This window comes from Leucopleurus acutus, assembly GCF_964270905.1.
Source record: "Leucopleurus acutus genome assembly, chromosome: 3".
In the NCBI taxonomy this organism is placed as follows: domain Eukaryota; kingdom Metazoa; phylum Chordata; class Mammalia; order Artiodactyla; family Delphinidae; genus Leucopleurus; species Leucopleurus acutus.
The window spans coordinates 86,576,748-86,604,655 of NC_139145.1; the positions used below are offsets into that span (position 1 = coordinate 86,576,748).

The window sequence follows — 27,908 nt, forward strand, 5'->3', positions numbered from 1 at the left end:
GCAGCCAAAAATAATTTTCACTATCTGATGATGAAATTAGTATTTTTATTAATATTTCTCTAGGGTTTTATAGCTCAGTGTATACATATTACAAATTGATTAATCTCTTTACTTTTTAAGTCATTCAAAACAAGTCCAAACTTCCTAGTCAGCATGTATCGTTTGCCTGGGTAACCCATATGTACCTCAGGGATATTTATCCCTCCCCCTCCCCCACCTCCTGGCTTTGAAGGAATTCCCCCCAAACCACTAAGTTGTGTGCTGGTCTGGGCCAGCAGGCTGGCAGAGTGTCTCCAGATTCCACTCTTCCAACACACCTTACCTTCCGGATCAGCTCACACGGACCTTCTTCATTTCACATCTTGGCTTACTCTCATCTTATCCTGGAATACATGGAATGTGACCACAATTCTCGCTCTGCCCATTGGTTCAGAAGGTCCTACAGGCACGGCGTTCCTGGGAAGGTTCCTGGACTCCAACCTCAAAGCTGACCCCAAACCCAGATGTGAAACTCACTATCACCGCCGCCTGCTACTTGCTTGCTAAAACTATCTTTTCTAACTAGAATGGACTGAAGAAGGAGCGATTCATTCATAATGGAAGAAAGAACAAGCCCTCACACCTCCACCCTACCCCTCAAAATGTTTTAATATATCTTGTTTACAAAATAGGACTTAAGAACTACTCTAGAGGACCATGTACATGATATTTATCTTTTATTAGATATATTACATATTCCCAAAAAGATATAAAATCTTCCAAGAGAAAATATCAAAACCTATTGATTTCAAGGTAAGCAACATAATCAAAATGAAAGCAAAGAATTTCTTCCAGAAAAAGGAATGTGAAAACATTTCAGCACAAATACAACAAAGACATGGGAAGGTAATTACAATGTTTTACATTTTACAGCATTTTGTTTTAATCAGTATTTGTAGAAAACAAGGATGCTGAGTTCTCAAACACTGTAGTTATAAGCACAAATTAAATTTTCAGAAAAAAAATAAGAGAAAGTAATGAACTACTGAACATCTGCAATAATAAATGTAATAAAACATAAGCAAACAAATATGCCACTGAGATCACAACTGAAGTGTATGATTTTTAGTGTGTGCCAGGGTCACTAAACCATTTGATCAGTTCTTGACCACAACCCAAAGCAAAAGCATCCTCTCTTCATTTCCCTGATGATTTATTCTAAAAATAAAAAGCAGAAACTTGCTGGTAAAAGAGAATTTCTGCTTTATCTGTGAGCAGCTGGTGGCAACACACACTGAATAAGACCCCAACCAAACACGGGACAGATCCATCTCAAACAACCGGGAGTGGCAAAACCACTATTATTGCATCAAGATTTTTTTATTTCAATTGATCAGAAATTCCAGAACAATTAAGCACACCCACTTAAACCACAGAACACAGTGAACTCCCATAGGAAGGTTCTACATTTATGACGCAACGAAAATACTGATCTCATTCCTGGGATTTGCTTCTGGTAATCCTAACACCTGTAGATGTCCACAAAAAGGAAGCTTTTTTTTTTTAAAGTTGTTTATCCCCCCAAAATGAGGAAGAAAACTTACAGTACATGTTTATTGCATGAAATTACTCCCTTGTAATATCTCGATCAACACTAGTATTGTTTCCTTAATAATTAAAGGAGAAAGAAGTTTATGAATTTAACATAACAATAATCTTAGGAGCTGCATCCTGACTGAAAATCCAGATGATAATCAGACTACATGATAACATAGAAATTGTGTTTTATTTCTGTATGAAGATGCTGGAATGGCAGGAGGTATAATGGAAGTTTAAAGTCAGGTAATACTAAATCTATTAGTTAACACAAAGAGAATTTTCAGAAGTGCATATAGTCAAGAATCCTTTCTATGCTAAAACTGAATCTTCTAAATGTTGCTAATGTTGCTTTTATTTTAATGTCAAGTTCACGATGATCCCAAATAAATTTTATCAAGAGTACTGTAATGGCACATAGGTTTAGAGCTTCACTTTGAGGTTAGCATGTACAAAAGTCTGGAATTCACTGAACAAACATACTCTTTAATAAGATAAATTATGATGAGCTACATGTAAGTGGGTTTAAAACAGGGTCTATTTTAAAGCATTCTCTCTTCAAAATGGTGAACTCCTGTGAAATGGAAACAGCATGTGGATTCTACATGTTACAAAATCCTTGCTTCACGTTGCAGTCTCCTTGGCAGCAGCATATTTTACTTAACAATATTTTTCTTCCTTCTTTTGTTTTCTGACATCTCAGTACATTCAAATAGTCAAAATATTTAAAGTAACATCACCACAAATTTAATGAAACAGATCAGAACGTGGCCAGCATTGTCAGGCAAAAATTATACAATTTATGTGTCATAGAAAGTACCCACCCCTCCACCTCCCCCCAGCCTCTTCCCTTCCCCCAACCATAATATGGACACCAAAAGATTTAACAAGACTTATAAAAAAATAAGGCACATTTATTCTGATACGATAATTTTAAAATAGAAAACCCCTTCTCAGAACATCTGTATTCAAATGAGCTGCGTAAAAAGACACCTTGTGGTACCTAAAAGAGGTCATGGTACCTATGGAATTGCTTCTTCTATTTTAGTGACAATGGAATAAATTGCACCTATCCCACACTGTCAAGTAATGAAAATATGCCTCTTTGTCTACTACTGAATGATTCAAAATCTGATATTTCTGGAAATACTTACAAAGGGTAGGAGGGGAGGGGTCAAGTGGTACAAGTGGTAGAAAAACACATAGTCAACTATGTATAAGGGTTGACGGATTGCACTTTTCCACATATTTCAACACATAAAATTTTTCTAACATGTATGAATGATTGCAACCATTTTGGCCATTAGCTATTACCCACCAGCTTTTTATTCCATTTTGGTAAAAATGGGTATTTTTGTAAGACTAACAAAGGGTCAGCAACATGAATACTTACAACAATCTCTTCACAACCCCCAACACAGATATAATTAGTTAACATTTAACCTGAGATACAATCTGTTGAGAGGTTGTCTTTAGACATTTCTTTGTTTGTTGCATCAATTCATACTGACGATGGTAGTTCATGGAAGGAACTTAAAAAAAAAAAAGTTTATAGCATGGCTTTTTTTTTTTTTTCCTCTCTTACTGTACTGGTTTAAAAAAAAAAAAAATCACAGATTTCATGTCCTCACAGTAGCCAGAAGCTAAAATAATGTGCTTCTTTATTGCACGTCAAACCAAGAAGTGTATAAAAGCCAATGCTTCCCAATCCAAATCTGAAAGCCAGGTTCACCTCAACTGGATTCGGAATGTGCTGATTTCCATGGGACTCAAGTTGATCTCACTTATATTTCGGGCGTCTGGAGGTGAATGCATCAAGGATAATGACGAAGGTATGAGACTCACAACAGTAAACTTGTTAAAAAGTTTCTGTACCAATATCTAAAAAGTAAATGATAAAAAAATTGCACGTTTAGAACAACTTTGAAGAAAGATTAGTAGCGCATCTATATATTCAGTGGGAGAAAAAGTGAAAAGTATGTTTGAAGTTCCCTTTTAATGAAAAATAAGGGGAAGGGGAGGGAGATTAAATCCACCTCTACATACTTGAACGTGGAGACTAACCCTGGAGGGAGACACAGGAAACTGTAACGGGAGGATGATGGGCTCTGGATTCCTTTTCTGTTGCTTGAGAACACATCAGGTGCAGGGGCCATTTTTTCAATAAAAGAAAGCACATCTATAGGCCAAGAAGCTTTAAACACATCTATATCCTCTTTCAGTCAATACTTACCCCTAACAGTGGTGCTCATCCACCATATTCCCTGTGCCCAAAGAGCCGGGAGATAGGACACAGGCTGCCACAAGGAAGGCCCATCATGTCAGTGAGTCCCATTTATAGGGTGGGGAGGTTGTTTAGAAAATACTGTCCTCACTTCTAGCAGGCTATTCTAATATGTCTCTCTGGATCGTATAACCCCCTAAAAGACTCAATGCCTTAATGTCTGAGTACAAATGTTCACAAGCAAGTATTCTCAGATCATCACTAATAAGGGAGAGTGCAAATGTAATGAAACAAAGATATCAGTGCTTTCTTAGCACCAACCACATACAGAGTGAGGAACAGAAATGCAGAAGCTTATCTATCTATGCAGATTTAGGCCCCCCTACTATATTTTCTTTTCTTTTTGGGTCCTATGCACATACTAATTTTGTAAGGCTGGAACTGAATTACTTGAGTCTGGTCTACACTATGTCTATTAGGTTTTGGAGAAGAGCTGGGTCCCCTGAGCTGACTTGGAGGAGAACCGCCAGTGTGCTAGAATCAGGCCAAGCATCTTCTTGTAGTTACAGCTAGCTCAGAGCCACAGGCATAAGATTGGAGGTTCATTTGCTTCCAAGGAGAGTTCTCTGATGAGAACTGTCAGCAAGACCGACTTGAAGTCAGAAATGCGCAGCCACCAAGCAGTGGTCAGCCTGAGGATCTGTTTGGTCTGCAGAGTGTGGACTCATATGCAAATCTTGCTTAATCAGAAGATCTAGCCCTGCATCTTTCCCCTGGGGAAACAACTGACTGGAGCTAAGTACAGCTGCCCTGGGGTCTTCGGTTGAGTCATCCCACTGGCCACAGTCTCATTGCTCCCTCTCTTCCCATACTGCAAGCCAGCACCCCACTTTAGTTACTGTAAAACTTGTCTTGGCCCCTGTAGGACTTGGGTTTGCCACTCCTGAACTGGATCATACATGACCATGTCCGAGAGAGGTGGAAATGAGGGGGTGGGCAGGAAGAAGGTGCTATGCAGGTTGGAAATGGAAGACCTAAGAATCGATGAGGACACTGCCTTCAAACGTGTACATGTTTGCCTATGCATTTTAATGGTGACAAGAAGAGACTGAATGTTAAGAAAGGGCTTTCTTAAGATGGGGAAACTTGAACTAATTTGAAGTTGAGGGGAATGAGTCAGCGAAGAGGCAATGAAACATCTCATTGTCAAGATTATCTGCAGAAAGTAAGGATTTCAAAGCACACTAACTCAACAAGCAAAAATAAGCTTTCAGCTCACCTTTCCCTGGGTAGTGGAACAAAGCAGCCCCGTGTCTCTGCTAGAGAAGCAGCAATCAAACCCCTTCCTGTGAAGGATCAAGGCTGCCTCATTGGAATGCTTGCCATCCACCTGCAAATGAGCAGAGCGCCAACACGCCACGGTGACATTAAGGCAAATACTGACACTATTGCATACCCTTGACGTCAGTGTCCCCAAACCACAAATGCTCATTTTATTGAAAAGTGAATCCAGGCAAATCCATTTCCATTCAGGTTCCATGCTCACTGTGCCCACCCACCCCCTGCTACACTCCCTCCCACAAGGAGTCAGGTGATACTATGTTCTAAGAATCCCTGTTAAGTCACTCAAGCCTTGGTTTCCTCCATAGTTCCTGAGGACGTGGGTTATCTTTCGTCCACATATTATATATCGTTTTATCAAAGTTTCTTCAAATAAAGCATTTTATTTTATTTTAAATAAATCCATCAACTGAATAAAGTATACCTGAATTTAGTCCTTATCTTGTCATTGAATGATATATTATCCATCTTAAAACTGAAACATGCTTCTTCGTTGAATACTAATTTTTGCTAATTGCATTAACATTTTTAATCTTTAATGTACTGGTTCATTATTTTTATATAGGAGGCATTTAAATTGAATTAGTTATGCTTATCACTTGCTAAGCCAACCACATTTATTAGATTGATATATCATTTAAATTCACATTACAGAAGCTATTCTTCTTGTGCAGGCAAAAAGGAAAATACTAAACATGACAAGTCAGCTACAGGGATCAGTATACAGTTTCTTGCAATGAAATTTCTTGTACCCATTTAAGTAGCAATGTCACAAATGCTTCAAGTCCTTGAATATTTAAAATTACAACTATTTAATAAATTTTATGTTTCTAAACTGGGAAAATGTTTATGATAAATAAACTGAATTAAAAATCCTTGGAAAAGTTAAGAAGTGCATATTTATTCCAAGGAGAGTCATGTGCTGCTTGGCACTGACACGGTGACGAAATTGGTCCCTTTTTCTTTTTTGTGGCCACAGATATGAATATGCCCATGTTCTTGATCATCCTTACTAGGGCATAAAATTTTTAATGTGCTACAGAGACATCTTTTCTGAACAGCTGCCAGCATTCCCATCACTGATTTGATTTTAATGTGACTGAACAACTTAAAGCTGTCCTCACCTCAGATTCTTGGCTGGAATAACCTGTTTTATGACATTTAACACTGGTATTTTGCAGTGGTACTGCTGAAATTTTGTTTGAAGGGAGAGAAAAAAGTCATTTAAGGGATTCTGTGTGTCATCACAGGACCACATGATACACACAGTAGGTTGAAATCACATGACAGAGATTTCTAATGAAATTTCAAACAATTTCACAGTCCCAAAATGGCACTAAAAGAGCACATAAGAAAACGCTTTATTTATTATATACAGAAGGATAATAGTTGTGCCAATTGTGAAACCTTGGAATAGTCCTTTATTCTTCCTAAATGTCAGTTTCCTTGTCTGTAAAATGGAGCTAATGCATGTCTACCTCCTTCATGGAGTCATGGTGCAGGTTAACCCATTGAAAATACTATGTAAGGTAGCCCAGCTTATAGGACAGAATGTGCTAGTTAAGAAGCTGTAGAAATGAATGGTTCAGAATCTGAGCTGGGAGTCAGACAGCCTAAGATCTGTATCTTAGTTCTGCAATTTACTAGCTGCTGATTTCAGCAAAACAGTATTTCCTTTACCATAAAAAAAAAAAGAGAGAGATGAAATGAAATGAAACAGCGTAACAAGGACTTAGCCTAGGGTTTGGAGCAGAGGAAGCCCTCAGTATATTGTTATTGTTTCTATCAACATCATCCATCAAATAAATAGTGATTATTTTCATAGTAGTTACAAATTAAACAATATTCTTATCTAACTTCTCATTCACAAATTTCTTTTATTGACATCATAACTTTGTAGCTAAGGAATCAGGGAAGCTCCAAATTATATGTCCACAATTATACATCAAAATCATAACAGAACCCTGATTCAAATTCACAAATTAGATGCCCTCTCAATTAGACTCCAAAAGCACTTATCACTATTAACCTAAAGCATCTGGCCATTTTAACTCACTAGACCATCCTTAAAGAAACACTGATACGCAGGCATTGCTAAAATTCCTGCAACACATTTGTTCTTGAATAATGAATATGTAAGGCCTTTAGCAGACTGAAGGTGACAAAAAATTGGGAAGGGAAACACTTTTGGAATTCTGCCACTGAATTCGATAAGAGATTTAAACAATACAAAAGTAGAGATTAAAGTCATAAAAATTAATTTTCACCAATGGGAAAAAGTTTTACTTTCTCTGAAAACCAAAACTGTATCACTATTCATAAGGACTAAAACACCAAATGAAATGGCATTCATCTTGTGTAAGTTTTAAAAATCAAGTATTCATGAAAGTATCAGTTTTCAAGCAAAAATACCTGAGGCAAAGCAGCAGTTTTTCAGTTTCAAAGTCTGTCTAGACATTTTATTTCCAAGAAAACTGTTTTTCAAAGTAGGGAAACTGTGAATTTAACTTGAATATGTGTACAGGAAAACAGATACCTTCAAGTAGTCACACTATATACTCTAGGAGAGTAAACAAATTTTGAAAGACCTGTTTTTATATTCATTAACACATTAGTAGCATCCAGACCTCAGAAAAGAAGGGGAGGGTGTGGGGAAGAAAACTTACAAATTTTGAACTTGCACCAAGCACTGTGCTAGGTGAGCTTCAAATGAAGTGTCTTTGTAAAACAGTTCACATCACCATTGAGACTGAACCCCTGCTTGGATGTTCCCAAGTTGCACCAGGAAAATCCACTGTAGAACTTATTTCAGGGGATAAACCAACATCTAGCTCCCAGACTAAGGGGGGGGCCTATGAAATGTCTCCAGCAACTGGGGGAACTAGGGGGGAAGGTGATCTGGCTTACCAAATGAAGCCATCAGGCTCAGAGAAAGCTAGACTGAAGGCAAGGTTTGGTTCCACCACGAATCAGTTAAGTGACTGAGTCTATCCTCTGAAAATTCAGGGAACTAGGTTAGACTCGTGACAAACCCCTTTGAGGATCCACCACAGGGAGGACAATAAAAGTAACTGCAGCTAACACTTATTGAGCACCTGCTGTGTGCCAGTCATGTACAGAATGCTTTTCATGGATTAACTCATTTCATCTTGCAACAACCTTTGAAGTAGCTGAGGTGATATACAAGGTGTATTGCTCTCTTTAAAGGTAAAGGAACACCTCTATCACAAAACATTCCCTCTCATACTCAAAGTGCAATTATCACTAATGACTCTACAACGGCCCTTCATGACCATTCCCCATCAATGGCTGGTGAACACTTCTACGGTGTCCCATCATTATTGAGTAGACAAGAAGAAAACAGGCAGTGTGTTCCCTAACATTTTTAGCACTAGTGCTCCCCTCGTCTTCACAGGCAGTATAAGGTTCTGAGTAGGGAGATCTGGAGTCAGGCTCGCTGCGGTGTGGCTCCCAGCACCGCCGCTTACTGGCTGTGTGACCTGCAAAGTTACCCCAGCCCTAGGTCAGTCAGTCTTCTCTTCCACACGATGGGGCCCAAATAGTGCCTACTTCCACAGTGTTGTCGTGAGAGCTAAATAAGGCTCACGTAAAGCACTCAGGGTAATACCTGGCATGGAGACACTTCTAGGTACGTTGTTTTGGAAAATCTGAGGAATCAGTAATAAACTATATAAGGAATACACATCACAGTGACATCAAGATTTACTTTGGCAATACACTTCAACCTTCTCCAATTTATAAAAAAAACAGTGCCAAGATTTTCACTTCATTATTAGTAACAATCACAACTGCTTATGACTGAATGATCACAGTTGAGAACCTTTATTTGTCAAGTACTTAGTGCTTACTACATGCCAGCTGCTGCTCTAAATGCTTTACAAACATCAGCTCATTTAATCCTCTCAGAACATCTCTAGGGTGGGTACTATTACCATTGCCTTGTTACTCGTGAGGAAACGGGGACTCAGAGAATTAAGAGATTTGCTCTAAGACACCCAGCCAGCAAGTACGGGGAATGCACTCAAACCTAGGTAGTCTGACTCCCAAGTCTGTACTTTCACAACTACATTCTCCTGCCTTTGCTCTAGCTGTGGATCCGTGCTCAGAGATACGTAGCTTGGAGGGCAAAGAGGAGGATTGCTTTTGACTTAATATAATGAAAGGCTATCAACTAAAGGAGATCCCCCCACTCTGATCCGAGGGTGGAAAAAGGGAGTATTCATTAATGGTTCCAATAGAGCTAAAACCATGATTTACCAAAAGATATTCAGAAAGAAAGGTTTAGAAACTATCATTTCTATCCATCTACAACCCTCCCACCTATCCACTCATCCCATTTTGAAACAGGATTTAAAGTCACTCTGAAAATTACACACACATCTGACAGTCTCTTCTAAGAAAAGGAAGAGCCAAATGTTCCTCTCCTGAGGTGGATGAGAACTCTGCAAAACGTGAGAGCTGAGCTACTCACATCTCACACCAAAAGAAGCTGGATTTGCTCCTTACAAAAGTGAGGGTCACAAATCTGTAACGCCTGGAAGCTGTGGTAAACAGCATACATACACACGTTGTTTCTGAGGAAGAGAGGGGTTGTAACTTTGACCAGATTCTCCAAGAAGAATGTGACCCCACCCTTCTCAGAGGATGTGTAAGTGGTACACAGATAAAGGCATAGCTAAACACCTGGTGGGAAAATTTCTCCAACTCGCCCAGATTCTTTGAAAATGCCAAACAACACTCATATTTCAGTGCATTCTGGCAGCTGGGAAAGTTAGAAAATCTCACACTGTGTTATAAGTCCTGAGACAGGAAATAACCAGTAGAAATTCATTTTCCAAGGCACTTGTTAAAATGTCAATAACAGTTATCCTGTTTTAATCAACAAGATAGCATGACAGAAAGAAAGGGGAAGGTGAATAGCTGTTCTCAGATATGTACAACAAAGGACATTTTTCCCCACAATTTTCACCTTTCGAGAAGCTAGGGAGATCAATAAAGCACCAATCAATTCTTATGAGAAGGGCAAAATAAAGTAAAACCTTAAACTGCCTCTTACAAGAAAAGGAGGGGGTGGTATAAACAAGTTGAGAGAGAAAATCTTATTCAGTAAGTGGTGCTGATGTTGAAATGACTGGTTAACTATTTGTAAGAAACAGTTAAGCACAAATCAAAATAAATTCCATACAGAGTGAAGAGTTAAATGTAATACACAGCTATAGATAGAGAGTATAGATATAAAGATATGTATCTAAAATTAAATTAAATAAAAATATATGTAAACATAAAAGCAGTGGAAACAATCTGCAAAAAAAGTTGAAACAGATATCACTGTTCAAAACATCAAGGCAGAATGGCTCCATGAAGCCTAGATGAACAGCTTAATCAAGTTCCTCCTCATCTCTGGAATGTCAGCATTCCAGGATGAACCTTTCACTGTAGCCTGACCCATGATCCGTCCTCCCATGAGATTCTCCCAGCATCCTCTCTACCAAGCCTCTCTTCTCCCTAAATCATTACCCTTTCCCAATGACATGGTTTTCCCGTTTAGTGCACTTGAGTGGTACTCTTATTCCCCAGTTTTCAAATCTTTATAGAAGCTTCGTTTTGTATCTCAAACTGTTGATAGTGTAAGAACAGAGGGTGATAAAGAGAGTTGGAGGCCAGGCATATAGGATGAGAAGGCTAACATTTAAATTCCTAGACAGGGGCTGGAGCATGCTGGGCCATACAGCTATGAGGCAGGGTTTTAAGAGATGTTTGTTTCCCTCTTCATCTGACTACAAATATATGACATATAATTAAGTTTTTTCCAAAAAAAATTATAAACTAGAAAAGCAAGAGATGCCTATGTAAAAATAAACTCATCTACCAATATAGAACAATTTCTGAAAAACTGGACTTTTTCTCCTTGAGAAACTGGACTTTAAGAACAGATTTAGTAAGTCTTAAAAGGTCAAATACCACCCTCTGAGGCTACGTTCAGCACCCAGGTTCCGAAGACCTGGATGTGGCTCCTGATTCTGCCATTTACTGCTGGGTAGTTTAATTTTAATCATTTAATTTCTCTAACCCTTACTTTCCTAATTTAGCCAATGGTGATAACTCAGCAATTTCTAGAATCACGAGGAGAGTTATTAAAAATTACTGATTCCTAAGCTCTCCACACCAGACCTACAGAATCAGAATCTCAGAGATGGGGGAATTTGTAAAAGTCTCTTCTTGTAAAAATCTCCTCAGTGTGATCTGGACACAGTGACTCGGAGAATGATAGCTCGAAATGCTGAACCAGCTCAGTGGTTAGCAAACCTCCAGCCCCCACCTTCCTTCTCTCACTATTGCTTGAGCCCATAACTCCTTTCTCCTCAAGGAGTGAGGGAGACTGAGGCTTAGAACTGAGCAACCTTCAGACAGCAGCCTGGGCATGGGCAAGCAGAGGACGTGTCCTCTGTTACACAGCTGATGGGGGAGGTCAGAAGGGAAGACAGACGTGCCCTTATCATGTCAAGGGGGTCCTCAGACACTTTTCTCATGGAAATACTGTGAGGTGATGGTTAGGAAAATGCTTACTTAGATATAGGCCAATGTAGACCTCTAGTCTTGCTTGGAAGCAGCCAACACCTCTGTTTACATAATTTCAATGGGAAAAATGCACTGCAGTCTCTGAAAAACTCATTATTGTATGCTGGAAGCTGCCAGCACACAACAAAAACAAGAACACAATCCAAAATGATTAGCTCTGGCTTCTGGATTGAGTTATTTTTGTCTTTCTTTTAGTATAATCATGAAATTACACTTGACACCTTTTAAGTATCAAGCTTTCTTTGAATGAATACCTACATTAGCTTCCTTCAATGATTACTTTCCTATTATCAGAGGTTAGGGGACAGGATACTCTTTAAAGTATCCCTTCAGACTACTGGTAAGTTTTTTCTTTTCCCCCTGCAATTTTATTATTTATTTATTTTTTACATCTTCACTGGAGTATAATTGTACTGGTAAGTTTTTGAACAACTGTTCGAAATACGTGCTAAGAGTCAAAGACTAACATAGAACTGGCACCAATTTATATGATAATGCAAAAAAGTCCCAAATATTTAGTTCTGATCACGTGTTAGGCATTAACCTATGCCTATGGTTAGGCATTTCAGTCTTTATTCTTCCTGGTCAAATTGTTAAATTGCTTTTATTCCCTCTGCTAAAACTCCAGTTTGCACCTGCGTTGGCATGTACTGTAAGCATCATCAGGATAACAATGTATGTCTACAAAGCACTTCTGTTTCAAAGGGCTCTCACAGCACTATTTCATCTGTTTTTCATACTAGACCTGAAACAGGCATATCTGATATCAGGCCCATTTTATAAATGGTAGCTGAGTCAGCAGTCACACAGCCAGCAGGGAGTGAAGGTGGTTCACCTTCCAAAGGTGAGAAGGGCAATGGGAAGCCAGGTGGCTACAGCCAGAGAGGCCAGACTGCAGAGGGACTGAATGCCCAAGGTCTAAATCAACTTTGTAGGCAATGGGATTTTTAATCCCGAAAGTGATTAGATTTGTATTACAGGAAGCTAGCCAACAGCAGGAAGAATGAAAGGAACAGGTAATCATAAAAAAGAGGTGATCTGGAAAACAAGCGAAAACCTTGGAGGGTAAAACCCTACACTCACCGATTCTGGAGTCAGCTGGTGCTGCTTCCAGAAAATAATCATGGGAAAGAGTCATCTAAAAGTGAGGCTAAAACTTCTCCATGGCCGTCATGGACCCCAGAAGCCCCTGGATCCCTCAGCTCGCTAATGTCCTCTACCATCCATGCCCCGAGGTGGCAGCCTGAGGCTCAGAGTCTGGTGTCTCCACCCTATCCTTTCATTCTCTTTAGCCCATGAATTAATGTCAGGTTACCTCAGGGAGGCTGCCCATCTCTAGTGCGTTCTTTCCCTGAGTCAAAAAGTAGACCCACAAAAGACCATAGTAGAATGCTAGAGAGAACGCTCACAAGATCCACTTGTCCAACAAATTGTCACCGAGCCCCTACTAGGTGCAGGCGCTGTTCTCGGCAGGGGGATACAGCAAGGAATCAAAGAACAGCCCAGGTTTCATGGCCCTTCCATTCTGACCAGCATCTCCTGCCTTCAGGCCTTCCACTTGCTCCTAACTCTTCCCAACCGCTCTACCCTCAGAAATCTGCATTTCTTATTCCCTGACCTCCTTTGGATTTTTACTCCATTATCATCTTTTCTGCAAGGCCTTCTCCAACCACGCTCTTCAAATCACCTTCTAAAACTGCCCTTCCTTCCTTCTTCCCCTTCATTATAACACTTATCCTCATCTAACATATGTTTCTCTTATTTTTTCATCTTTAATTATTTTTCTCCTCACTAGAATCTAAGCTTCAGAAAGGCAAGGGCTCTTGTCTGTTTAGTCCATGACTATACCCCAGTGCCTTTAGCAATAACTGGCATGTAGCAGGCATGAAATAAATCCTGAAGTTCACTCACGTGATCAAACAAGCCCTTTTGACACAGAGATACACACACAGGCCTCTAACGTTCACTTGCATTCATTATTATTAGACACATGTATTTTCCTACATAGTCAGGCGTAAGTTCCCTATCTTGGACATATAGTTTTAAAGCCCTAAATGTCCAAATTTGTAGGCATTGATCCTTCCTTTGTTTGGTTCTCTTCAGTTCTTTGTTCTCGAGCTAAACATTTTTTTCCTCTTACACTCTCTTCCAACATGAACACTCTTCTTTTCGCACTCAGGCCATTTATTATAAGACATTTCCTACAGAATCTATAACCACTCACTATTTCCGGCTAAGTGGATGTCAATCCACAAGATGAAACAGCTTTACAAAACATAAAAATGATGTCAAACCTCTCATCTTTTCTTCTTTTCACATGCAGTCTCTGACTTTAAAAGTAGGCATATAGGTAAACTCAAGCAATCAAACTGTGTTAAAATTCCATCCCTAATAAAATCTTCCCTTGCTTCTTCCTCTGATGTGTTTTTATATCTCACCTACATAGCTGGATTCTCAATGCAAAGATTTGGGGTTTTTTAGGATTTTTTTGGTATTTTTAGGAGAAAAGATATGAATGTACAAAGTCTCTGGTACAGAAATAATTACACACTATACCTTCTGTTTCTCTAACTCCTGAGAAACACTGACTAATAAGGAGAAACAAATGGAAAATGCCAGTAGGGCTGATCTTAAGGCCTGGTTCTCCCACCTACTAATTATGTGACCTCAGGCCAGTCTCAGCTTCCTTATCTGTAAAAAGAAGCTGATATTCCCTGACCTGCTCACCACACAGAACGTTGCTGAGAATAAAATAAATCGGTCTAAGGAAACACTCTAAACTACAGAGCAACAGTCAAATGAAAGGTACAATGATGTTGCCTAAAGGTGAAGTCCTCTTAATCATTCTTTGAAGCAGAGTAAAATTTACAGTTTTATTCCTTCCACCCCCTTACACCAAGTATACTACAAAAAGTAATTTTTTATAGATATGTTTTGGGATATACCTTTGATTGTATAGTCCTCAGATTAACCAGATGAATGTCACAAGGGAAAGATGACATTAATGGAGAGAATTCACCGAGCAGCTGAAGGGTGGGCACAGGGACCTTTTCTGTCATTGGAAAGATAGGATGATTCAGGAAAGAAGAAGTTATGTGGCTAAGGAGGGAAGGATAACTGACCGACTTCTTTTCTTCTTCCTATCAAGAAAAAACAAAAATGCTTAAGAGTTATATATTTGCAGTTCTTACAGTATTAATTGAATTATCAGACAGGGCTTAAACAGGAAAAAAATATACAAATATATTAATACTTTGATTTCATTATATTTTATAAATAAGTCTTAGACAATGCACAGCAGATTACCAAGTTCAGTTCCAAGAAAACAGTGTCCACCTAACTCCCATGTTGAGAAATATCTCTTTTCCATTGCTTTAAAACTAAAAATCCTGACAACATTCTCAACATTCTAGGACAAGGTATAACTTTTTATGAAAATTCTTTCTCAACCTACCACAAAACTCTTAAAGTAGATGGGTTGGGATGTTCATATATCTTATACATCGTCAAATGCTATCTCTTCTCCCTCAGGTTTTGCCCATCATATTCTTATGGTTTCATTTATACACTTAACTAGACTGTAAAGTTATGTATTGATCCAAAGTTATGTTTTATAAATGTTACCCAATGATAGGATTTTTAAAAAAAAACTCAGAAATAAATATTTAAAATAACACAGGTAGCATAACTAGATCATGTTTTTTTTTTAAATTTGGTAAAATCATTGTCAGTTGCTTCACTTTATTCCAAAAATAGGAACTACTATATGTGTTATAGAATAGTTATCACACATTTACATGGTACACAATTTATTCAGTATAATTTTTAAATACTTTAGTCTTTGCTATGGTGTATGCTTAGAGCCAAGTATTTCAGCATGTTCAAACATTAAGTAAATCTACCAGAACTAGGGATATACATATGGTAGATGACATACACAATTAATTAAATCAATGACTAAGTAGAACCTTAACCAATAATGCCTAAGGTGTAAAAGCAGACACAGAAAAGCACTAAGAAGAAAACATAATTTATGTAGAAAGGTCTTTTGATCACCAGCAACATTTATAGAAAATTTAATTTTATATCTTATTTTTCATAATGACTATTTCACTGATATCTTCTGATTTTGCATACTTTTAATAGAGGGCTCAAATAAAAGGTTTGGCTACTTATCTGTGTAAAAAGATAAGATTTACAGAAGATACAGAGCTTAAAATTCAGAATGTCAGATTAGCATTGAACAGAGGGTGGTAGCAAAGAGTGAGGAGCAACTTGCCAGCAGCAAACTGTAGATACCATTACAATTCAGACTATGAAGAGAGAAAAGAAAATTTTTTCAAGGCAACAGAGGGACACTACAATATTAAGATACTGACAAAAAATATTAGGTATAAAAAGCGTTAAAAAATTTTATCCATTCCACATTCCTTTTTTTAAGGAAAGATTAAATAAAGCATATAAAATAATATTCTTCAGCAATATTGAAATTTAATGCAGCTTGCAGAATAACATGAAGAGTTTCAACAAGTATAACATGAACAGTTTCAACAAGAAGCTTTAACTATACTCAAATATCAAAGGACTTCATAATCTAGGTCAGGATTGCTGACAAGATCACTTTTGAGTAATAAAAGATAAAAGCTTTTTAAGGCAGGAAAACACCTGCCTTATCAGATTCCGGAGGCATTAAGTCCATTCTAGGTCAAGAAACATTCAGAAAAAGCTTTCTGGCTTTGTCTTATGCTCTTGGAGGAATCCTTGGACGCTTCAGTGAGTACGTAGGGTACTTCTTGATAGATTATCTATACCGTAGTAGCAGTGATGTGCATATTTACTATTCCTCCAAACCCAAATCAGTTCTGACCTTCAGTGCTTCCCCCACATTGACCATACATCAGAATCGCTTGGGGAACTTTTAGAAAACATAGATCCCTGGACCCGAACCCAAATCTACTGAATCAGAACCTCCTGGGGTGGGACCCTCGGAAGGTAAAGTTAAAAGCCCCCCAGATGACTGTCACATAGTCAGTCCCACACCGCTCTGCTGACCTGTGCTAGGAACTGCCACCCCAGACATCCTCCCAACCTTTTAGAAGAAACAAAGCTCCCTTTGGAATCAAAAGTATAAGCCTCATCCTTTAACTTGTTTGGGATTAAAAAAACCAATATGCAGACTCGAAAACATGTTAATGAAAAGTCTTGTCAAATGATACAATGCCGTGAATGTAAGCACTTTTAGCATTCAAGAACTGTGCTATTTATTGTCTCCTAAGCAAGATAAAGAAGAAAAGTTTATATAAGAGTTGTGGTTTGGTGTCAGAAGAGCTCCTTGAACAAGTAACACTGCTGGACGCTGACCAAGTCGGGTGTGGCAAAGTCTCAGGCAGAGCGCCATCATTCCCACACTTTCTGAACATATTTATAGCAGTAAGGGGCTAGCAAGATATTTAACTGCGGAGCTATCACCAATCTTTTAACCATAACCCTGATGATAAACCCAAAGCTTATAAAATATATTTACTATAGGAAATTTTACATGTTCGTTTAAGCTATAAATGAATTTCCCAGCCTTATAGTAACTAATATACTACTCTAAACATTATTTGGTTTCTTGTAGGTTGGAAGGTTTCAGACTGTACAGGTCTGGTTTTCTCCCTGCATCCTGTTCAACATTAAAAAGAGTTCCTAGCACATTCTGATCCAAACCACATCAAGTTGCGATCTTCTCTATTGGGTTTCAGCCCTTATTTCATAAGTCAGAACTTCTTGCCAGGCTCCTTCGTGCCCTTCATTAAGCCCAGATGAGTTCTCTGATTCCTAAACATCACAGGTTTCCATTCTGTCTACATCAAAACCTGCTAAATTATTAAGAAAAAGATCATTTTTTTAGTCACCTTTGTTTATTCAGAATGACCTGACACACGGTGAGAACTTGATAAATGTTTGTTGATGATTAATTAATTTATTAATTACTACATTAACAAGCAATGCAATATAAATGAAAGAGAGAAAATTACTGTAGGGGGAAGGATGGGGTAAAAAGACAAAGAGGGAGGAGAGAGAATGAATGAAAATATGTAGACCTGTAAGATTTAGAGATAAATATCATTTAGCGCAGAGCTGAAGCCTAGTAGTATATGGGCCAAGCTGGCCTATTAGACATGTTTTGGTAGCTCTGTATGGTATTAAAAAGTTATTTGTTTTTCAGCCACCTCTCAAAAAAAGAAAAAAATCCAAGAGATTTCACATTAAAATCATCAACACAACAATAATAACAAAAACTCCCCTTAACAGATAACTGGTTTTTTTACCCCAAACACTGGAAAATGAAGTCACACTGGGTCCCCACATTCTCATGTGGAAACATCATCTAGGGCTGAGCTGTGGCTCCTAAGTGGGATGTGTCCATCCTCATGTTCACCACAGACCCTCTGGTCACCTCACGTAAGCATTTGCCCTCGAACCTGAACAACCTCCCTCATGCCATCACTCCCCTGAGCCCTGTCAGCATTTGAGTTTTTACCTGATCTCTCCAACTTCCTCTCCTTATATGTGAAGAACTGGTATCCAGAGGTAAAATGACCCAGTTGTAACACACGAACACTTCCTAGTTCAACGCCCCCTTTACTATTATACTAGTCGCCAGAAGAAAGGGGGTAGGAAGTAAGGGTCAAAGAAACAAACCCTGAAGAGTAATGCTGATAAGACAGTTCCTATTTTCCACTTCTGCTGAGCCTTGAGCATTATTCCCACGGATGACAGTCAACCTCACATAGCCACAGTGCTTCACTGGGCATTTATACCTCTCCCAGCAATTATTTATCATTCCAGTCTTGTTCTCACTGCCTCTCTGCAGAACGCTCAAGAACAGGACGCTTTCATTTAGTCATCCAGGATTATTCCCATGAAGCTCAAAGCTTCCCACTAAAATGTGTTCCCTTCCAGGGAGTGTCTCCCCACCTCAGTTTCTACCATTGATATTTTAGTCATAAGTCTGAGTTGAAAATAAAGACACTTTCTAGAAAATTTAAGTTACATGATGACATATTAACATTTCTTAATCAAATGTCTTTTTAATCAATTTCGCTAGAAATTAAAATGTATTTTCTCTTCTCTAGTTCATTTCTTATTTAAAAGAAACTATTGATTTAAGCCCAAGAATTTATAGTTTAGCAAAAGAAAAATTTAACCAACACAGGATTATAAAATCTTTGAATCAAATTTAAATCAATTACTACCCAAAGAGTTCTGAATGACAGTAAACAAATTATTTAACTTCTAAGTGAAAGCTTTATAGATCTGACATGAACATTTTTATTGCCATAGTTAACAGAAGTTTTGTAAATTAGTGTCTATAGAGAGAAAAATCGTCAAAGCCAGAAACATTTCAGGAGGAGCAAAAGATAGTAGCTGCCAGCACTCAGACAATGATTTTTATATAAAGTTTTAATCCTAAAACTAAGCTCTTATCAGTAATTGATTTAAACCACGAGTCTCAAGAACTGTTATAAATCTTGACATCTAAAGTGGATATTAAAATCTTTTCCTAAAAGGTTCTAAATACTGGGAGAATTCTTTGCCATAATTAGCTGTTGCCATTTCATTCAATCAACTAGTATTTTATTTATAGAATGCCTACCACAGGCAAGGAGGCCCTGTGGGGCACATGCAAATGAAGTAGACAAATCCCTAGAATCTAGTAGGGGGAATAGAACATGCATATGGTGACAAGGCAGTAAGCAGTAATTGCGATAAATACAGTGGTGCAATGTGCTATCACAGTTCATTCATTTGTGCATTTGTGTATTCATTCACAGAACATACCCTGGGTGCTTGCTCTGCTAGGAATAATCCTAGAAGCAGATAGAGACATAAGCCCTACTCCCAGTGAGTTTACAGTCCCAAAGAGGAGAAAAACAATGATCACATAATCACACAAACACAAAGGAGAGGTGCATGGTTCTGAGGGAGCGCAGAAGGGGATCTGACCTGGTCAAGCCGAAGCAGTTGATGAAGTAGGCCCTGATCTGAACTATTACTAAGAGTCGCTGGGCAGAGAGATTGAAAGGCGTGTGCAAAGGTGCTCTGAGGGCTGGGTGCATGGGAAGTACTTATGACTGAAAGAAAAACCAGCTGGCCCAGAGCAGAAACAGGGAAAGCCATGTAGATGAGGATGGGGGACAGGCAGGGCCCATACCACGAGGAGATCTGTGGGCTATGGTAAGGATTTGGCTTTTATATTGAGAGCAATGAGAAGACATAGTGGGGTTAAGCAGGGCACAGGGAGGACAGATTTGGTTTTGAAAAAACAAAAAACACTGCTTACTGGGTTAAAAACAGATATAGCAGAAAGAAGAGACAAGAGTGGATGTGTATAGGCTACCTCCAGGAAACACATGATGCTAGTTTAGATTAGAGTCGCTGAAGTAATCAAGTTCATAGATTTGAAATATTTAGGCAATGAGATAGCCAAGCACTGGTGATGACTCTGCTGTGAGAAGAGAGCAAGCAAAGGAGAAGTGTCTATCAGAGATGACTCACAGGCGGCTGGACTGGACGGAAGGTGGTGCTAGTTATCAAGAGAGGGAACACTGGAAAAGGGCCAGGTGTGGGGGGGAGATCACAAGAATGATATTGGATATGTCGAGCTTGAGATGCCCTTAAAAATGTAGAAAGAAATGCCAGGAAGCAACCAGATAGATGGGTCTGGAGGTGAGAGGTGAAACCGAAGCTGGGGGCTTGTATTTGTGGGTTCCAATTGACGCAGAGGAAGGCCGTACAAAATGAGAAAAGGAAAAGGCCTGGGGCCGAGCCTTGAGGGCTCTAATATTTAATGGCTGAATAAAGAGCCATGAGAGAGACAGAGAAAGAACTACCCCAGAGGCAGGAGGAAAACCAAGTAAGTAGGGCACCCTCGCTAGGCAGTGTTTTAGGATATGACAATGGTCAGTGTCACCTACTGTTGAAAGGTGAAGTAAGATGATAACCGAAAACATCCACTGGATCTAGTGACACTGGCAAGAGCGTATGATGGGGGCTCAAACCAGACTGAAATGAACTGAGTGTGAGTGGGAGGTGAGGACACAAACTCACCTCATCAGCTCTGGCTCAGTGGGGTAGAGGAGATAGTGTAGGGGAAACAGAAATGAGAGTCTGAGTGAGGGCTGTTTTTTGTTTTTGTTTTTCATGAAAGAAAAGGAAGAGCATTTAAAAGCCAACTGAAAGGCTATGAGGAGCACGGACAGGGAAGGAGGGAGGATGATTAACAAAAGGATCCTCAGGAGGGACACTGGGGTCAGTTCCAAGGACACTGGAGGGACTGGGCTACAAGGAAAGGAAGGTAACACAAGGGAAGAAGGACAAGGTGGGAGTAGATGCTTGGTATCTAGAACAGAGAGCCCTATGAATGGCTGTTCCCTCTACACAGTGGATGGTGAGGCCACTGGCTGAAAAGAGTAGAAAAGATCTGAAATGGTCAGTGTGGAAAGATGAAAAGCAGAGTAAGTGAAAACGGGCCATGTCCAGGGCTATCTGAGGTGGGTAGTCAGCAGTCTATGGGGGGCTCTGAGGTAACTTTTCTGTCACCTGAAGGAGTATACTGTCAGGTTGGTTCATGTCCGATCAAGCTTTTGCCAGACTCTTTACATGGAATGCTGGATTTTTGCTTTGAGTAATGAAAACTGAACAAGAAAGCGTTCAAGTAAATCTACTTTCAACAGATGAGCCTAAGACTAGAATGAGTATACTAAGGTTTCAAATAAATTTTATTAATCAAACTTAATCTCCTAAGTACATGACTAAGCTCTATCCTTTAAACTCAACCCTCATTTCTTTCAAAGTAATTTCAGGAAATTTCACCCAAGCTGATTCCTTAACATTATTTTATATCTACACAATAAGCAAAACTAAAAAATAAAATGGCCTGAATGTAAATCTTACACAGTATATATAAATGAAGTTCTCTTTTTTGTGAATACAGGCTAAGTCTATTACAAAACTATCTCAATATTGGAAAATGCAAAAAATAAAAAAGTATAAAGTCATAATTTTGGATGGCAAAGAACAAACAACATCCGAACATGAGAGCTTTTTTCCTACCATATTCATGACACTTCTTTTTTCTAGTAGTATTCGAAATAAATTAGCTGTAATCTTGTTATCATGGACACCTTGCTCAAGGCCACGATTATCATCTTGCATGAGTCTTCGATCCATGATAACTTCAATCTGACCTACCAAACAAACAAACAGGCCAGGGTTATTCATTGAGAACCTCATAATACAAGGCAGGGTCTCGACTGAAGTTTTTCCTCCAGTCAGGGAGACAGACCTATACAACCCACAGTACCATGGGCTTCCTCTCGATAATAGCGCAAAGCAGCTAGTATAAACTCATAAAGCAAGACTGTATTTCTCCTTTTCTTTATCAGCTTCTAGTAAAATCTAATAAGAAATTTAAAAATGGGACATAAGAGATCAAAATTAAAGTGAAACTTACAAAAAATGAATAGAACCAGTAAATTAAATCCTCCAAAAATTTAGTGGCTTCATTTGGAATTTAAAAATGTTTATGAGGTTCATTAAAAAATGTACATCACGCATGGAGTAATAAGACAAACACAGAAGGACAAAATCTAAAAAGGATTTGAAGTAAAATTTTAGGTTACTTGATATGCTGTGATTCTCTGAAGCCCTAGAATTTGGAGACACCCACCATGTACCCCCTTCCCTCTCTGATACTGTGTTAGTTTGTCGTTTCTCCTATGGCCCCAAAAGTTGTCATATTTGGTTCCTTTATTTGCTATGCAATAATTCTACAACTCCTTTAGTTTAAATTGTAAGCTAATGGTTAGGTTATAAAATTACAGACTAAAAAAAAAAACTGAAAAGAAATCACCCAGAGACATATTTATATGCTTAAGATTATACTACCCCCAAACCCACTAAAGTTATATGTGTTTAAATATATATATTCATCCATCCATTCATTCATATTTGCTACTGTATTGAGCAATCATTTGGCATAAAAGGGAACTACGTAAAGGATTTTAATAACTATTATGCTTACATAGTCAAACCAACTCTGTTTAGTTTCTATCTTCTCAGTTTAGGTATCCAGTACATAAAATTAACAGTGCTGGTTAGAATTTTCATTGTTGTTTTCCCCATATTTCATAAGACAATTGTCCAGAACATGCTCTTCAGGCACTGGGGCTAACTGTCCCCATGCCTATGTAGAATTTGATCTCTTCACACTCAAATTAGTATATCAATCTCTTGGTCATTTCTAACTCTTCTCTCTGCCTCCAAATGTTAGCCCATATACTATGTGACACTGAGTAACTTCCTGGCGTGTACTCAAATTGTTTTATGTCCATAGCTCTCTTGATCAGGGAAGTGAGATAATACTGTTTGGTTCATGACTGCTTGAATCCTAAGGTCTAGTCCCCTATTTAAGTAGAGCCCAGTTTTGAGAATTTAAGGCAGAGTTTAAAAATGGGTAGCTCAGGAGTCATCTCTGACACAAAGAGGCTTTATGTTCTGATTTTTAAAACATTATGTCACAAGTTACAGAATGGGCAACTTCTCATAAAATTCCAAACTTCTGGGCTTTTCTTCAAAAACTGAAAAATTTGGCAACACTGGGCCCCTTTCCCCATGGCGTCAAGTAGCTGACACAAAGCAGTGGCCACCCCAGTGTACAGGGTGGATGTGCTCCGCAATTCACTCAAATCCCAGCACTCCCCACTGGAGCCCCAACATGAGGCCATTATTATTTTTATAACTGTATTAATGTCTTCATGACATGATCTCATGATTTTGTCTAGTGAAGGCCACAAAGAAAAATGATAAGTAGTAAGGTTTTCTGTGTGTGGAAGTACAGAATGCATGTATATACATAATATAAATAGTGGGTTTGTATGCATATACCCAATATAAAATGAATATGCCAGGCATCTGTACACATTTATTATCTGCCTGGCTCCATAACATGCTTGTCTTAGCAACTCTTAGTATGTAAGGAAAGAAGAGCAATTGACACGTATATGATAATTAAAAACATGTATTATGAGGGAGAAAGTCTCCCAATAGAAAGTTCTAAAAAAAAATCAATCAGCGTCTACTATCTATTTTCTCTTTCACTCCATTTCATTCTCTCTTTTGGAATCTGTAAAGTCATGTCTGTCACCTCTTTATCCCCATATCTGTATCATCTCTACTCCCTTTCTTCTTTTCAGCTGGTAGTGTCCTGGAAGGATGGGATTCAGAGAAGGACCTAAGTTTGAACTGTAACTTTCCACCTTTGCAAACCTGGTTAAGTTATCTGAACTCTATCTAAACTTAGTTTAATTTGAGTCTGAATTTCCATTCCCAATCAGTCACAATAATGACAGACTTCTGCAAACAATGAGCCATCAGGTGAAGTAAATTATCTTTAAAAATAATCAGTTTCATGGACTTTTAGGTCCCTCTTTTTTCATCTGAAGATTAAGGAAATTTATTATTTTACATTGGTCTCATAAAGCTCAAAATTAACTAACAGTCTGATTCTCAAAAGAAGAAAGCCTGTGACTGGGGATGATAATTAATACATATTACCAGCAGAAAGATTATACACTGGGAAGTGAAACTTATAAGAGCAAAAAAGAATCTAAACAACACACCACTTTTCAAACTCGAAACACCTAAAGATTGAGCAGAGAGCAGGGTCAAGCGATACTCAGCATCCTGGACATATGCCATTGTAGTCATCGGATAAACGTTCGCCTGGAGAGGCAATTTGCTCAGTGTCATTCTAGGTTGAATCTGTAAGACCAAACAGTTCTTGTTAAGGAAAAAAAAATCAAGTGATATTTACACATGTACTTAAAAAAATTACTATCGACTACAGATGGTTTTCCTTCCAAACAAAAAAAGGTACAGCACCTTTCTTGTCCAATAGAACAGCTAACTTAGAAATGAAAACATTCTTCAAAACAATATGAAGAAAAATCATGAGCATCTTAGAAAACAATTTTTAAGTGAGAAAGGTAGAACTTGTCCAGATTTTTAAAACAGGCATTACTGTTTAAATTCAGAACAAAAATCCTTAAGTTTTCTAGCTCTCCAATATTTGCATAAAACAAATTATAAAGGTATTAAGGATTCACTTCTCATTTACATCTAACATACTGCTTTTGTAATGAAGGCTAAGCATAATAGCTCTCTAACCCCTTTCAAGAAATATCTCTTATGATTCTTGTAACAGTTTTAATAAATACCACACATCTCCTCACCAAATCCTCTAACATACTATGTTATAATAATCAAATGCATATTTATATTTAAAAACTATTCAAGGCTTACTCTTCTTGTTTAGTTTCAATGTAGACAGTTCCAAATTCCAATTTTTCTTGGTCTAGTATCTGAATGCATGAAATACAACTCTAATTTTATATTTTGAGAGACTGACAATGCACTAAGCTGATCTGGGTCAAGGAGACTCACTCAAACCTCAGGAGGAGACATCAAACAGAGACTTTGTTATCAGAAATCTTATACCACATAAAAATGCCATCTCTTCTTTTAAACTCATGAAAGTTCGACATGAAACTCAGAAAAGGAGAAGTTCAACATAAACATAATAGTTAACATGTACTGAGTAACCATTAATGCCAGGCACAGTATTGAGAATTTCACAGATAAGATCTTTAATCTTCACAACAACCCTGCAGTAGGTCATTCAACTTACTGGTTCTGAATAGTGTCCCCCAAATTCATGTTCGCTCAGAACCTGTGAATGTGATTTTACTTTGAAATATGGTCTCTGCAGATAAAATCAAGTTATACTGGATTAGGGTGAGCGATAATCTAAAGAATGGTGTCGGTGCTTTGTGACCGCCTGGAGGGATGGGACAGGGAGGGTGGGAGGGAGGGAGACGCAAGAGGGAAGAGATATGGGAACATATGTATATGTATAACTGATCCACTTTGTTATAAAGCAGAAACTAACACAGCATTGTAAAGCAATTATACTCCAATAAAGATGTAAAAAAAAAAAAAAAAAAAACACTAGATGTTTGGGACTTCCCTGGCGGCGCAGTGGTTAAGAATCAGCCTGCCAATGCAGGAGACACGGGTTCAGTCCCTAGTCAGGGAAGATCCCACATGCCACAGAGCAACTAAGTCCGTGTGCCACAACTACTGAAGCCCGTGCGCCCGCACGCCTAGAGCCTGTGCTCCACAACAAGAGAAGCCACCGCAATGAGAAGCCCGCGCACCGCAACAAAGAGTAGCCCCTGCTCAACGCAACTAGATAAAGCCCGTGCACAGCAATGAAGACCCAACACAGCCAAAAATACATAAAAAAATAAGATAAAAAAAAAAAAAAAAAGAATTGTGTCCTTACAAGAAATGGGGAATTTGGACACAGAGAGAGACATTCAGAGGCACAAGGAGACCATGTGACAGCACAGAGATTGGAGTGATATGTCTACAAGGCAAGGTGTACCAAGGATTGTCTGCAACCACCAGAAGCTAGAAAATGCAAGGTTATACTTCCCTAGAGCCGATGGAAGGAGTGGGGCCCTGCCTACATCTTGATTCTGGACTCCTAATGTCCAAAACTGTGAGAGAATAAATTTTTGTTGTTTTAAGCCACCCAGTTTGTGGCGGCTTATATCACAGCCCTAGGACATTAACAAACTGGTGGAAAAAACAACTGTAAAATGTTAAAAAAAAAAAAGGAAGGAAGGAAGGGAAGCTAATTAGAAAGAAATCTCCAATCCTGATCTTCCTACTCCATTTAGTTGTATACTTAAAAAAAAGACATTTAAAACTGTCACAATTGTGTAGCTGTTACCCTCACTCCCTACCTGCGGGTCTAGATTTCTAGTTTGGCCCAAGTAACTACTCTTTTCAAAGCTTAAGAAATGGCCTATTCTAAAAAAGAGGAAACACTTAGGCTATAGACTTAAAAATAATATTTTCCTATTTATTAAAATGGTCGAAACTTGTAAAGAAAATTCACATTTTTATTCATTTTTACTAAGTTTTTTCATTCATGTATACACCCACACATACATATTACTGCTTCTGTAAGACTTTAAGAAAAGCCTTTCTTTTGTACACAAGGAAAATGAATCACCATAAAGCCAGGGCTTCATTTGAAAACCAAACAGCTGTAGAAGAATTAACATGTTAATTCAAAATGTATGCTGCAATTTTTATGCTCTGAAAAGGTTTAAATTTAACTTTTGCAGGAAATTGTAGAAGAGAAAATTATCACAATCCCTTCCACTCATCCCAGTTGAAAATCAAAGTAACAGCATTTGTGAAATTATTTCTATTCGTAGCCAGAAATTTCTAAAATGCTAATGCCTCAAAAACATGCTCATGGGGCTTCCCTGGTGGCGCAGTGGTTGAGAGTCCGCCTGCGGATGCAGGGGACATGGGTTCGTGCCCCGGTCCGGGAAGATCCCACATGCCACAGAGCGGCTGGGCCCGTGAGCCATGGCCGCTGAGTCTGCGCGTCCGGAGCCTGTGCTCCACAACGGGAGAGGCCACAGCAGTGAGAGGCCCGCGTACCGCAAAACAAACAAACAAACAAACAAAAACAAACATGCTCATGTTTCTAATAGTATTACTTCAAAGATATGTTGTTACACACATACACTCTGAATACAGAGATTTAGGTAACAATCAAAAGAGCTCTAGTAAATTAGAGAAATGACAATCTTAAAAATTTTTATGAATCAATTTTCCCATTACTATTTTAAACTATTTCATGAAAATTTTGACTAAATACACACCTACTCACATTTCTAAACTGATGTTTTTATTTGTATATCTATGTCTATGTACACATATGTGTGTGTATATATGTACACACACATATACATCAGAGAGAAGAGTTTTCCTGAAATTTAAAAGAGCCCAGTATTAAATCATACATTTAAAAACATATGTGGAATAAACTAAATATACATAGACCAATTCCTTACGAGGAAAAAAAAGATATACTCCATCAGTCCCTAATTAATATTCCCTTTCTATTAGATAAATTCATATACATTTTAGCATCAAGGTATTTAACATGCGTAATGGTCACTAAATCTTCCTTTGAAAAAATAAATCCTTACAAATAGACATTTAACAAAATAGTCTTGCAAATATATTTTTTCTA

The 27,908-nt window shown here is 38.3% G+C and overlaps 1 protein-coding gene across 1 annotated transcript in view; it reads right to left on the reverse strand.

The window, feature by feature from the left end:
• Positions 1 to 740: 740 nt before the first annotated feature.
• Positions 741 to 27,908, reverse strand: part of MAN2A1 (mannosidase alpha class 2A member 1) — a 160,783-nt gene continuing 133,615 nt past the window's right edge. The window contains exons 18-22 of the mRNA XM_082836309.1: positions 24,409 to 24,550; positions 21,842 to 21,975; positions 14,686 to 14,880; positions 5,079 to 5,189; positions 741 to 3,456 (exon numbers count right to left, since the gene is read on the reverse strand). Coding sequence (XP_082692435.1) covers positions 3,304 to 3,456; positions 5,079 to 5,189; positions 14,686 to 14,880; positions 21,842 to 21,975; positions 24,409 to 24,550 — 735 coding nt within the window. The 3' untranslated portion in view covers positions 741 to 3,303. The remainder of the gene's footprint in view (positions 3,457 to 5,078; positions 5,190 to 14,685; positions 14,881 to 21,841; positions 21,976 to 24,408; positions 24,551 to 27,908) is intronic.